A 13,659-nucleotide genomic window follows, 5' to 3' on the forward strand; every position below is an offset into this window, starting at 1 on the left:
TTCCTGTCAAATGTCTTTCTGGTTCATTCTCCTGTCCTCCAATATCTCCCCACTCGGGGGCACTGGCCGCTAACTAGAACAAAATCCATTCTTGTTTCTTGCTCAGTTCTTTCTTTCTGTTGCCAGAGGGTGCATGCACTTGATAGAGAGCAGTGGAGAGGGCCAGGGAGAGGGAGAAAGTGCCTCCATATGGGGTGAGGTCATGCTGCTATCTCTTCTCCATGTGCACATGCTTCCATGTGTTTTTTAAACTTGCTGGGGCTGGGATTTGAACTATGGTCAGTCATGTGGGACCCAGCTCATCTTAACCACTAATCATGGGGTTGGCCCTGCTCCATTTTCTTTGTAACAATACTACGTGCCTTGTATCTCAGACTGGCTTGTGTATCACACCGCGTCTCCCCCACTGTAGCACAAGCTCTATGAGGGCAGGGCTTTTTTTGGTAAATTTTGAATGCCTTCTAGCTATTTATATCCACTTTTCAATTAAAGTGCCTTTTGATCAGGCTGCTTCAAGTAAAAAAATAATACAAAAAGATATCCAGAAAAATCTCATTTCCATTCTGGTTTTTATTTTTTCAGAGAGATTTTTGCTACAGGGTGAGTGCACTTGTTAGAGAGACCGAGAAAGACAGAGACAGAAAGTGAGAAATCACCTCCCAGGGGGGATGGCCACTCCGCAATCCCCTCTCCTCTATTCCCCTCTCAGGATTTTGGGCACTCATGCACATGCGCCCAGCACTAGTTTTAAGCCAGTGGGTCCAGGACTCAAACCATGGTCGACTATGTGGGAGTCTGGTGACATCATAATTACTCCATCTACTGGTCCCTTAGCTCCATTCTTACTCTAGGATGTCTAGTTTTCCTTACTCTCTTAGCAAGCCTTTCTCACTCTCTTTTTTTTAAAAAAAATTTTAATTAAATTTGATAGAGGGCACATTTGCCCACCAGAGAGATACAGAGATACAGAGGGAGGAAGAAAGCATTTCTAATGGGGAATAAGCATGCTGCAATCCCTTCTCTTCCATCTCTTGTTCCTTCTGGGATTTTGGGCATGCACGCATACACCTGTGCCTGGTGTGTTTTTCAAACATCCGAGTCTGGGATTTGAACCATGCAGTTGGTCATGTGGGATATAGCTCCTTTACCACCTGGACATGGTCTGGCCCATTCCAGTATTTCTTTAATGCAAGTACTCTCTCTCTCTCTCTCTACACACGCACACAAACACACACACACACACACACACACACACATTCTTGTTTTCTCATCTTATTCCACAATTATTGTATACATAGTTTGAAACTTGCTTTTTTTTTTTTTTCTCAAAAATATTTCCTAGACAGCATTCCATATCAGTTTAGAGATAGCTTTCTCTTTTTTCACAGATGCATAATATTCCCTTTTGGAAACACTCCATAGTTTATCACTTCCTTGATGATAAACACTTGTCGCTTCCCATCTTATGCTGTCACCCTAAATGGAGGACAGGGATTTATACTCCAAGTTGAGACCCTCAGAGTTTTGAAGTCAGACTTACTGCACAGTGCAGATCGTCAATGAACAATTATAGAAACAAATAAATGAAATAACTTTGTGGGGGGTAATTTGTCAGAGGACATGTGCACTCCCTGAAGGGAGAGAGAAAGAGAGAGGAAGTGAGGAACAATCCTGCTGCTCCCATAGATGGTCATGCTGCAATCCCTTCCCATACATTTGTCCTTTTGGGATTTTGGGTGCAGTGTGTTTCTCAAGCCAACGAATCAAGACTCGAACCACTAGGCCAGCTATGTGGGATCCAGCGCCGTAACCACTAGGATTGAATACATGAATGCATTTGTTGAATGAACCACCTTGAATGAGCGAGGTGGGGGCGACGGAGAGAGAGCCCAATGGCAGCTCTAGGGTACGTTGTGTTACGAGGAGGCCCCGCCAGGTGGCGCTGCAGGAGGCGGGCGCCCTGACTAGGCGGGCCACGCCGCTCTTGCCGTGGGCTCCAGCGACTGCGCGCGGACGGGCGTGGGGGTAGGGCAAGTCATATGACACGCTCGGCTTCCTGGCTCCCGCCGCCGCCGCCCGCCCCCCCCGTCCGCCCGGGCCCGAATGAAAGGCGTTGGGGGTCCGGCCCGAGGCCCGCTCGTGTGGAAGTCGTCGCAGCCACCGCTCGCCCGCCCTCCTGCCCGTCCTTCCCTCCCGGCCGCCATCATGCTGGCGCTCATCTCCCGCCTGCTGGACTGGTTCCGCTCGCTCTTCTGGAAGGAGGAGATGGAGCTGACGCTTGTGGGGTTGCAGTACTCGGGAAAGACCACCTTCGTCAATGTCATCGCGGTGAGCGCTCGCCCACTCACCCGCCTCCGCTGCGCAGTCGGCGAGTTCGGCCCGACTTACTCCCTGAAGGCCCGAGTTCGGGTCCCCCCCCCCCCCCATAGCGGGGGGTTTGGGGGGGGGGGCCACGCGGGGGCGCTGCCAAACGGGTCCTGTCACCTTTCCGAGGGCCAGAATTTGGAATTTTTTGGAATTCCCGCGTGTCGGCGGCGGAGTTTGTAACGCTGAGATCGGCAGGTGGAGGGGGAAATAACGCTGAGATCGGCAGCTGCAGGGTTAATTCCATTTAGTCGTCGTCTTCAAAGGGTTGTGTTCGCTACGCGGCGCTGGCTTAGAACGAGTTAAATCGCGCGTGTCCCGTTTTTGTAGCGCTCCTGGGGTTGGGGTTCCCTCTCTGGGGGGGCAACTGAAGGGTTAACTGTAGTCTGTCACTTTCCCGAAGGGTGGGATTTGGCGAGTCCGCCAGTCCTGGTGAGCGAGCAGACGCATTAAGAGCCTCTTTCAACTTGCGGCTTGGGACGGAGAGCCCCGTTGTGAAAGCCGGGGACCAATGTGGGCGTCTTCCTGAATTCTGGAGGCAAACTCGTCCCCTCTAATCTAATCCAGTTGTACGTTTTCTCTCTCCGCCTCGGGGCGGAGATCGAGCTAATTGCTGAGCTCAGTAGTTGAAGCTGGGAGATACATTTCCAGCTTGCCCAGAGTAGTCCGTAGTAGTTACGAAGTTAAGATATCAGGGGCCTCTGCTTCCCAGAGCTCATTGTTGTAAGCGAGTAGATACAATCGGTCCGTACTCATCATAAAGGTAACTATCCTGAGAAAGAGGGGTTCTTTTGAAAGCGCTTTGAAGAGAGAGCAAGGGACGTGGAGGAAACATAGCTTATTCCATGTTTAGGGAATGGGCGTCTGGGGGCGGGCGGAGAGAGGGAGTCTTGCCCCATGACTTAGATATAATATGGTGTGTATTCAGCAGTGATTGAGTAGAAGGATGGTTATTCAGTTGTGCTTGTTTGGTTGTTTGGAAAAGGAACAGGAATGAAAGGCTTCTCGCCGGTCTTTATTTGGAGTCCAGGAGTTGCCGTGACTCAGTCTTAGCTGATAGGAGCTTGTACATGCCAGGGTTGAGCTTTAGAGTGTTGTAAAGGGAGATGGCCGCAGTTCTCCACCTTGTAGATGGCTGTTGAAATCCTCGTTTCACAGGAGACTAGCTGTCTGACTGGTTTGGTTACAGGACCGATGGAAACACAGCTCCCTTGTTGGAGAAAATAGGTAACTTGTGACTCTTAGTCTTCTCCACGGTAGAGCAACAGCAGTTAAGTGGGGGAAAATATTTTAGCAGAAATCCAAACTTTCTTTGAAGAATCTTGCATTTAAGAATGAAGGAAATTTAGCTACTTGTTTGGCTCTTTTTTTTCAATCCTTTAGGTGTTTTTTTTTTTTTTTTTAAATTTTTGGCTTCTCTTTTCAACAGTTATAAGAAAATGGAATGTGTATCTAATACAACCCAGATTCATAAGGAAAAACAAACTTTGGGTTATATATTCATGTTAGAATTTCTGATTCAGGGAACCAGCAGTTAGCGCATTGGCTATGTCGCTAGACTCCCACGTAGTCGACTGTGGTTTGCGTCCTGGACCCGGTGGCTTAAAACTCAAGCTGGGCGGGTGTGCATGCGTGCCCAAGATCCCGAGAGAGAATGGAGGAGAAGGGATTGCAGCGTGACCATCCCCTCTAGGGGGTGATTTCTCGCTTTCTGTCTCTCTGTCTGTCTGGCGAGCGCATGCGTCCTATAGCAAAAATCTCTCCAAAAAAAAAAAAAAAGAAAATTTCTGTATCATGTGGAAAAGAGAACTCTTCCAGTGTAAGTGAAGTTGAGCCTCATTCAGCTGTATTTTCTGACTTTGCTTGAGTTAAGAATTGAAGTCAATTTGTAAATCCATTCCTCTGATAAAATTTAATTAACTTACAGTGTAGATAGATGTGTTGCTACAATCAATTGTATTTGTTGTAGATAAGTAGTTATGTACAGCAAACCTTGAAAAGTTGAGGAAATCTTTAAGAAACGTGGAGGTTTTCTTGCTTACAGCTTTCAGTAGCCCTTGCAGCTTAACCTGAGGAGCATAAACTTTGAAGTCAAACAACCCTGGATTTGAAATCTCAGTCTGCCACTTAGCAGCCTTATATCCTCTTTGAGTCCCTGCTTTCTCATCCAGTAATTGGAGATAATAGCATGTTTCTTACAGAGTTGCTCTGAGGATTCTGTGAAATGAAAGCTGTTAAGCGACTAGTACCTGCTCCTGCAAGGGCATAGGTGAATGCTAACTTGCTATTATTTGTAGTGGGTACACGCATTTAATGCAGGAGCAGTGTTTTGAACATACTGAGGGATGTGCTATATGTATCTGACTATGGGCTGCACTAGTGGATTTATGGATTGTGGAAAGTAATCACAGCATGCTCCCCCCTCCCTTTTTGCATTAGATTATTTTACTTAACAGCAAGATTTTATGCAAAGCTGTTGAACTCAAAATGAACTGGTGGTTGGGAACCAGCAGTTAGCGTAATGGCTATGTCACTGGACTCCCACGTAGTCGACCGTGGTTCGCGTCTCGGACCTGGTGGCTTAAATCTCACGCCGGGCGCGTGGGCGTGCGTGCCCAAGATCCCGAGAGGAGAATGGAGGAGAAGGGATTGCGGCGTGACCATCCCCCCTGGGGGGTGATTTCTCGCTTTCTGTCTCTTTGTCTCTCTCTGTCTGTCTGGCGAGCGCACGGGCCCTATAGCGAAAACCTCTCAAAAAAAAAAAATGAACTGGTGGTTCCACTATTGTCTTAACTTTAGGCTATTCTTTTAACATTATCATGGTGTGGCTAGGGTCTGTTCAGAAAAAAGATCTGGGAACTAGCAATTAGCGTAATGGCTATGTCACTGGACTCCCACGTAGTCACTGCGGTTCACGTCCCGGACCCGGTGGCTTAAAAACTCACTCCCGGTCGGTGCGTGTGCGTGCATGCCCAAGATCCCGAGAGGAGAATGGAAGAGAAGGGATTGCGGTGTGACCATCCCCCAGGGGGGTGATTTCTCGCTTTCTGTCTCTCTGTCTCTCTCTCTTTGTCTGGCGAGCGCATGCACCCTATAGCGAAAACCTCTCCAAAAAAAAAAAAAGAAAACAAAAGATCTGTCACCACACAGAATAAGTGAGGCGATGGACAGGTAAATGAGCTTGATTTAATCATTCCACATTGTATATGTGTATCAAAATGTCATATTGCATGGTATAAATGTATGTAATTATGAGTTAACTAAAAATAATACTAAAAAGGAATCCAGAGTATAACTGGCTTTTAAGATGCTGGAGAAGATATGAGACTTCAGTTAATTTCCTACTTTTTAAATTTTTATTCTCAGACTTTCACTTAATCTGTGGTTTTTATGAAGGATATTGAGGGTGAAGAAACCTTAGTGAAAAACCTTTTAGGGAACCAGCAGTTAGCGTAATGGCTATGTCGCTGGACTCCCATGTAGTTGACCGCGGTTCGTGTCCCGGACCCGGTGGCTTAAAACTCACGCCGGGCGCGTGTGCGTGCGTGCCCAAGATCCCGAGAGGAGAATGGAGGAGAAGGGATTGCAGCGTGACCATCCCCCCTGGGGAGTGATTTCTCGCTTTCTGTCTCTTTGTCTCTCTCTGTCTGTCTGGCGAGTGCACGTGCCTTGCAGACAAAATCTCTCCAAAAAAAAAATAAATAAATAAAAAAAAATTAAAAAAAAAAAACCTTTTACAGATTTTTATGTTGGAATAAGAAGTCAAAATAGTAAATTTAGCCTTATCTTTTAAGAAGTCAGCTGTACTCTTTGTATTTCCGTAGAATGTTCGATTTATCAAACCAGAAATATGGATGTCCTGAGTACTGTGTTTTACTTGACAAAGTTGGCCATTTATTTGTTTAAAGTTAACAACTTCGCAGGTGTGACACTTAAGGTGAAGCCAGTTTTCTTTTCTATAAAAACTTTGATTCAAATTAAAGCCAAATTAAATTAAAACAGACTATATCTTCTGCTTTAAAAGTCAAGAAAAGCTTAATAGATGTCATTAATTTACTCAAAAGATTTGTGAAGATGAATTACTTTTAGGCAGAGTTCAGTTCAATTCTGAAAGAATAGGCAACTTAGTGAGAGTGGAGTTCAGTCTTAAAATGTCCTTTTTTTTTTTTTAAGGGTTTTTAAAACTAAATAATATCTCATTTTACCTAATATTTTGTGTAGATATACTTGGTTCTGTGTAGTGCTCTATTTTGTTTTGGACATTATAGAAGGAAACACCCCTACTCTTAGATTTTCTGATTAATGTTAAGGAATAGTTATTGCCCTTGCTAACTATTCCGGCAGTTATTGCATAATAAGTCATGTGTCCTGTATGTGTGCTATATGTTGAGTAATCTTTATTTTTAGCTGGGACTGTTAGAAAGGTTATAATATAGTTACCAACAAGTATTTACCAGGCTGAATTTTATAAACATTATCTTTTTTAAAAACAAGTAGCATTGGGGCTGACAGTTGGTGTGGTAGTTGGGGTACTGGGCTCCCACATGGCCAACCATAGTGTGAGTTCTGGACCTGGTGGTGTCTTTGTCACTTTTCCCCCCTCTCTCTGTCTCTCTCTGGTGAAATTCCACAAAAAAATAAAAATAAGAAAATACCAATGATGAATAAATTTAAATGAAAAATTCTTTAAAAAAACTAGTACTATAAAATTTTGCCTACACTTTTGTGAGTTGCTAATACCTGAAAGGTTTATCTAGGGACATGTTTTTTTTTTTAGTGCTGAGAATTAAGAAAAGAAGATATTTGGGAAGATGGTAGAAATCCATATCTAGAATCACTTTTTTAAAAAATTTTATGTATTCATTCCCCCCTCACCCCCCTCTTTTTAAAATTTGACCAGAAAGAACACACACACACAGAGAGAGGGAAAGTAAGCCACCAGGTCTGGGACTCAAACCGTGGTTGGCCATGTAGGAGTGTCCAATGCCTTAACCACCACACCACTTGCTGGTCTCTAGAATCACTTTTTAAAAAGAGTTTATAGAAACCTTAATTAGTTACCCTCCATTTACTATCATTTTACAGAGGGGGCTAGGAGATCCAGAGAGGTTAGGTGAAATTCCTAAGGCAGTAGAGCTAATGAGAAGCAGAATCCAGGGTCAATGTGCTTTCTGCTTGTCCTACTGTCTCTATATCCAGCTGAGGTTGAAACCGGAGAGCTGTGAACTGGGGCATCCTAATCCTTAAAAACATCTTTTTTTTTTTTTTTGTATTTATGTGCCTCTTTCGACTCAGGACAACATTTATTTATTTATTTATTTATTTATTTATTTGTTTGTTTAACTTTGCCAGAGGGTGCATTCTCTTATCAGAAGGAGGGAGAGAGGTGAAGAGAGAGAGAGAAAACAGGAAAGCACCCTCTCTCGGGGGATGGCCACACCACAGTATCTGCTCCCATCTTGGGATTTGGGGCACACACACATGCACACATGGCACATTCTTTAAGTTGCTGAGTCCGGGACTTTAACCTTGCAGTCAGCCATGTAGGATCCAGCCACCTTAACTACCATGTCACCTGAATGGCCCCCCAAATCAGTTTTTAAAGACTATGCTCTAGCTTCAGTTTAAACATGTAATAAATCTGAAACTTTACTGTAGAAGCTATTTTTTCCCAATGAGGTGATCTTCAAATATAGGCAAAGTTGTAAAACATCCGGCTTCCTGCCAAGGAGCATCTTTAAAGTTCTTTACCCCCCATCCCCTCTTCCATTATTTTTTCCATACAGACCAGGAAACTTGAAGCCAAATATTCTCATTAAGAAGCTGTTAGAGTACAATAATGTGTTTTAAATGACTGTGGTAGAGGATATTTCACAACTTAATGGGCCTTTTAAGTTTCTCAGAGATATATTAAGTGGATGGTCATTGAACATGGGTACAAAAATGCATTGCACAGAGACCAGCAGTTAGTGTAATGGCTGTCGCTGGACTCCCATGTAATTGACTGCAGTTCAAGTCCCGGCCCCGGCCCGGCCCCGGCGGCTTAAACTCACTCCAGGCGCCTGTGCGTGCATGCCCAAGATCCCAAGAGGAGAATGGAGGAGGAGAAGGGATTGCAACGTGGCCATCCCCCCCCCCGGGGGGGGGTGATTTCTCACTTTCTGTCTCTGTCTTTCTGGTGAGCACACGCGCCCTATAGCAAAAACCTCTCAAAAAAAAAAATGAATTGCACCTATGAAATGTTACTTAAATATTACTTTTAGAAGATATTTTTCCCTGATTATCAACATCATAGGCTCATTAATAGAAATTTGAAGAGACTAGAATAAAGTAGAAGAAAAGAATTCTTTCTCCATCATCATAGATGAACTTGCTGTCAGTATTTCAAATTATTTCCTTTTTGTCTTTTTTTGGAGAGATTTTTGCTATATATAGAGCGTGTGTGCTCCTTGGAGAGACAGAGAGCGAGAAAGTGAGAAATCACCCTGGGGTGGCCATGATGTAGTCTTTTCTCATCCACTCTTCTCTCAGGATTTTGGGTATACACACACATGTGCCTGGCATGAGTTTCAAGCCTCCAGATTCAGGATTCGAACTGTGGTCAGCCAAGTTGGAGTCCAGTACCTTAAACATTATGCTACCTGCTAGCCCCTCCTTTGTCTTTTTTTTTTTTTTCTTTTTTTTTGTAGAGAGATTTTTGCTATAGAGCACGTATGCTCTCCAGGGAGACAGAGAGAGAAACAAGACAGAAAGCAAGAAATCACCCCTCCCTCCATGGGATAGCCATTCTCCTCTTTTCTTCCATTCTCCTCTTGGGATTTTGAGTATGCACATGTGCCCGGTGTGAGTTTTAAGCCGCTAGGTTCAAGACTGTGGGAGTCCAGTGATGTAACCATTATGCCATCTGCTGCTGGTCCCCTTTTTGTCTTTTTAAAATATGTATTTCCAGACATCTTTTAGAGTGTTTTAAAATTATACTATTTATAATGCTTTATAGTCTGCTTGGTTTTCTTTCACTTTGGTGTATGCATTTTTTTTTAATGTCTTGAACCATTTTTAGTGCCTTTGGTTTATTCCATTATGGTATATTTTGTAGATATAGGTAATATATTTGGTCATTTCCTCATTATTGGACATTTGAGTGGTTTCCAGAATTTTGCTGTTATACATAAATCTGATCTGCATTTCCTGAGAATAGGTTCCAGAGTTGGCATTATTGGTTAAAAAGGATATGAACATAATTCATGTCAAATGGCCAAATTGCTTTCAGAAGGTATATGCTCTCGCTGAGAAGTACTTCTGAACTGATTTTATGTATAAAGTTGCATTTTAGTCAAGCACTTTGTTTTTTGGTGTTTTTAGGGGAAAATATTTAGTTTTGTGATGAGATAAAGTATACCAGTATTTTCAAACTCTCTTATTTAATATTGCTGGTTTTGTGTTTAATATGATTCAAGAAGTTTGTATGATGTCTCAGCAACTGCTAAGATTGATACTGTAGAGAACAGCGTTCTTTTTTCTACTTTCCTTTTCATTGAACGTAGTAGGCAAGCCATGTAAATATAATTAATTACAGCTCATCCCCTTTAGCTATCATAGAGCTAATTTGTTTTAAACCTATTGGAGGATTGTGTAGTCCAGAATTCCATCATGTTTTCAAGTAGTCATTACCTCACTGTAGTCCGATTACAGTGGAATTCTGCTTGCCTTTTCTTTTTTTTTTTTAAAAAGTAATTTCCATAGGATGAATGTACATGCCAAAGAAGAAAAGAGATGGAGAGACAGAGAGAGAGAGAAAGCACCCTCTAGTGGACTGTGGTCAAGCTGCATTCATTCATCCATTCAGAATCTTGGGCATACACACACATGCCTGGTGTGTTTATAATGCCACTAGGGCCAAGTGTTGAATCACCATGGTCAGCCATGTGATGTAAAGCTCTCTTGCAGTGGAGGTGGCTGAAAAATCATCTTTTCTAAACTGAAATTTAAGAAAGTGCAGAGTAGACCATTTTTTGAGACCATGGCATGTGAATTTCTTATAATTTAGAACTTGACTCTCATCTTATAAAAGTTGGTTCATGTCCTTTAAGCTCATATTTGTGAAGAATAAGGGGAAAAGTGTTAACCTCTTTGCTGAATATCTAAAATTAGTCGGGTGTGGCCATGCATGCTTATAGTTCCAACTACTTAGGAGTCTGAGGCAGGAGGACCTCAAATTTGAAGCCATCCTGGGAAATATAGCAAGATCCTGTCCCAAAAAATAAAATAAACAGACACAAAATGAGATGATAGTTCAGGATATAGTTTTTTAAAGATGTGACAAAACCAAAAATTGAAATCTCTAATGAAATAATTTGAGTTCATTTCATTCTTCAAACTCGGAACCATAAGCCTTACATCTTTTGTGTTATGTTTTTTCAGATTACACTGTTTCTTAGGTTAGATATTTAGTGATCTTATATTTGGATCTGATTTCATAGCTTGCCCAGTTTTATACATTAGAATGACATTCTTATTTGATATCCTAAAAATAACTTTTTCTTTGTTTTTTAAAATTTATTTAAATAAATTTTATTGTAATTTTGTATTGAAATGTATTATTTTTACTTGAAACAAATTTGAAATTTTTTTAGCACATATTCACCTTCAGCTTAGACCATTACATTATGTTGTGCATGTTTGTTAATAGATCTACTAGTTTCTTGGGCCAGCAGGTAGCATGGTTGTTAAGACCCTGGATTTCCACATGGTCGACCATGGTTCAAGTGCCATACCTGGCGGCTTGAAACTCACGCCTGGCGCATGTTCATGTGTGCCTCAAATCCTGAGAGGGGAGGATTGCAGTATGACCGTCCCCGTGGGGACTGGCGAGTTCTTGCTTTCTGCGTCTCTGTCTCTTGGGTAGGCACAAGCACCCTATAGCAAAAATCTCTTTCAAAAAAAAAAAAAATCCTGCTGGTTAAGTCTGCATGTATGCCCAAGATACCGGGGTATAATGAGGGGAAGGAATTGCTGTGTGGCCATCTCCCTTGGGGACTGGTTTCTCATTTTCCCTTTTTTTTGTCTGTCTCTGGTGGGCACACATACTATATGGCAAAAACCTTAAGAATAGGTCAAGTAGTTTCTTGATTTTTTTTTAAAAATTCATTCATTTGTTTTAATTTGACCCTACACACACACACACACACACACACACACACATGCGCAGAGTAAGAAAGCAAGCCACGAGGTCTGGGACTGAACTGTGGTCAGCCATGTGGGAGTGTCCAGCGCCTTAACCACCATGGCACCTCCTAGTCCCCTAGTTTCTTAATTTTTAAAAGGTATATTTTAGGGGCTGGCAGGTGACTTGGTGGTTAAGGGTACTGGACTCCCACATTGCTGACCGTAGTTCAAGTCCCAGACCTGGTGACTTGCTTTCTCACTTTCCCTCTCTCTGTCCCTCTCTGATCAAACTAAAATAAATAAATAAATAAAGTTAAATAAAATAATTTTAAATAGTATATTTTATTTATTTATTTAAAAAAAATTTTGACAGATGATGTGTGCATTTGCCTGAGAGACAGAAAGTGAGAAAATATCCTCCACAGGTTATGGTTGTGTTTTAATCCCTGCTCCTCCATTTCTCTTTTCTTTTCAAGCCACTGGGTATAAGACTGAAGTGCACATTCGGCCACGTGGGATCCAGCCAACTTAACCACCATGTCGTCACCAGCTGGCCCTGGTTTTTGAAGTGTGTACATATTTTTAACTCTAGTATATTATATACTCACATATATTTTGTTGTTGTTGTTAAAAAGAATCCACAAACCTTAAGGATTCATTTAAAGATTGTGTATGGGTCAGAAGGTAGAGTGGTGGTTCAGGCACTAGACCATGTGGGATATAGCTGCCTTAACCTCCATGGCACTTGTTGGCCCAAGAATAATGTATTTAAAAAACAAAACAAAACAAAACAAAATAATGCTGGGGCCAGCAGGTGGTATGGTAGTTAAGGCACTGGACTCCCACATGGCCAGCTGTGGTTTGAGTCCTGGACCTGGTGGCTTGCTTTCTTACTTCCCCTTTCTTTTTCTCTCTCTCTGGTCAAATTAGAAACAAAAATAATAATAAATAAAATTAAATAACTCTTTAAAAAAAGTCTAATACTGACCAAATAGTTTTACATTTCAGGTACCTAAGTAGTGACAGTTTTGCTTAGAAATGGAAACCTTTCCTCCTAAACTGGGTTAGAAAGGTAATCATTTGCTATAAAAAGCCCGGATGATTATTGGAAAGATAATACTAAAAAATCTTGTATCAATTTACTAGGTAGTGATTACTTTAGCCATTTATGAAGGAAGTATTACTATGAGAACAGAGTTGGCATGTGATTGTGGTATGGTGAGTAGAGTATGTGTAAGGTAAGTGACTGCATGAGTTAGAGTGGCATAGACGTTTAAGTGCTCAAAGTCAGAATACTTCAGGTCCTGACTCTTTTACTTGAATTATATCTGGGAAGTTATTTACCCTCTCGATGTCTGTTTCTTTATTTGTAAAGTGGGAATAAAGTAGTATCTCCCTCACAGAGCTGTTACGAGTTAGTATATGTAAAACACTTGGAACAATGTTAGAAACAAGGCACATGGAAGGGGCTTCATGAATGTTAGCTGCTGGGTCAGCGTGATCTCCTTAGAGACAGGCTTATGTCTGTTTTACTCACTGATGTATTCCCGGTGCCTGTAACAGTGTCTCGCACATACTAGGTATATACGTACTAGGTGTTAAATTTTTTAAGTGGACCAATAGTATTCAAAATATAAAATTGAACAAAAAATTACATTAAAAAATTTGCCAGAGGGTATGTGTGCCCCCTGCAGAGAGACAGGGAAACAGAGATGGAAAGTGAGAAAGCGCTCCTCATGTGGAATGGTCACACCGCAGTCCTTTCTCCACCTCTCCCTCCTTTTAGGATTTTGGGCACGCACGCATATGCGTGTTTCTCAAGCCAGTGGTTCCAGGAATCGAACTATGCGGTGAGATCCAGCGACTTCATCCATCATGCTACAGCTAGTCCCCAAACAGTATGTCTTCATGAACCCATATTCATATTTTAGTATGTGAAGGGTAGCTTAATATTAATTAAGAACTAGGGCTCTAGAGTCTGACAGATTTGGATTTGAATATTGACTTGGTCATTATATGGCTTGTGTAAATCTCTTTGTGCTTCCTTTCCACCACTGTAAAATGGAGATGATTGTAAAATGCCTTACACAGGGAGTAGTTATGGGAATTTAAATAAATAAATGTATGAAA

General features: G+C 42.0%; 1 protein-coding gene across 1 annotated transcript in view; it reads left to right on the forward strand.

Annotated features, from left to right (window-relative positions):
- The first annotated feature begins 2,096 nt into the window (after positions 1-2,096).
- Positions 2,097-13,659, forward strand: part of ARL8B (ARF like GTPase 8B) — a 50,771-nt gene continuing 39,208 nt past the window's right edge. The window contains exon 1 of the mRNA XM_006143048.2: positions 2,097-2,328. Within this exon, the coding sequence (XP_006143110.2) occupies positions 2,104-2,328 (225 nt within the window). The 5' untranslated portion in view covers positions 2,097-2,103. The remainder of the gene's footprint in view (positions 2,329-13,659) is intronic.

This window comes from Tupaia chinensis, unplaced genomic scaffold (assembly GCF_000334495.1).
Source record: "Tupaia chinensis unplaced genomic scaffold, TupChi_1.0 Scaffold000089_1, whole genome shotgun sequence".
Taxonomy (NCBI): domain Eukaryota; kingdom Metazoa; phylum Chordata; class Mammalia; order Scandentia; family Tupaiidae; genus Tupaia; species Tupaia belangeri.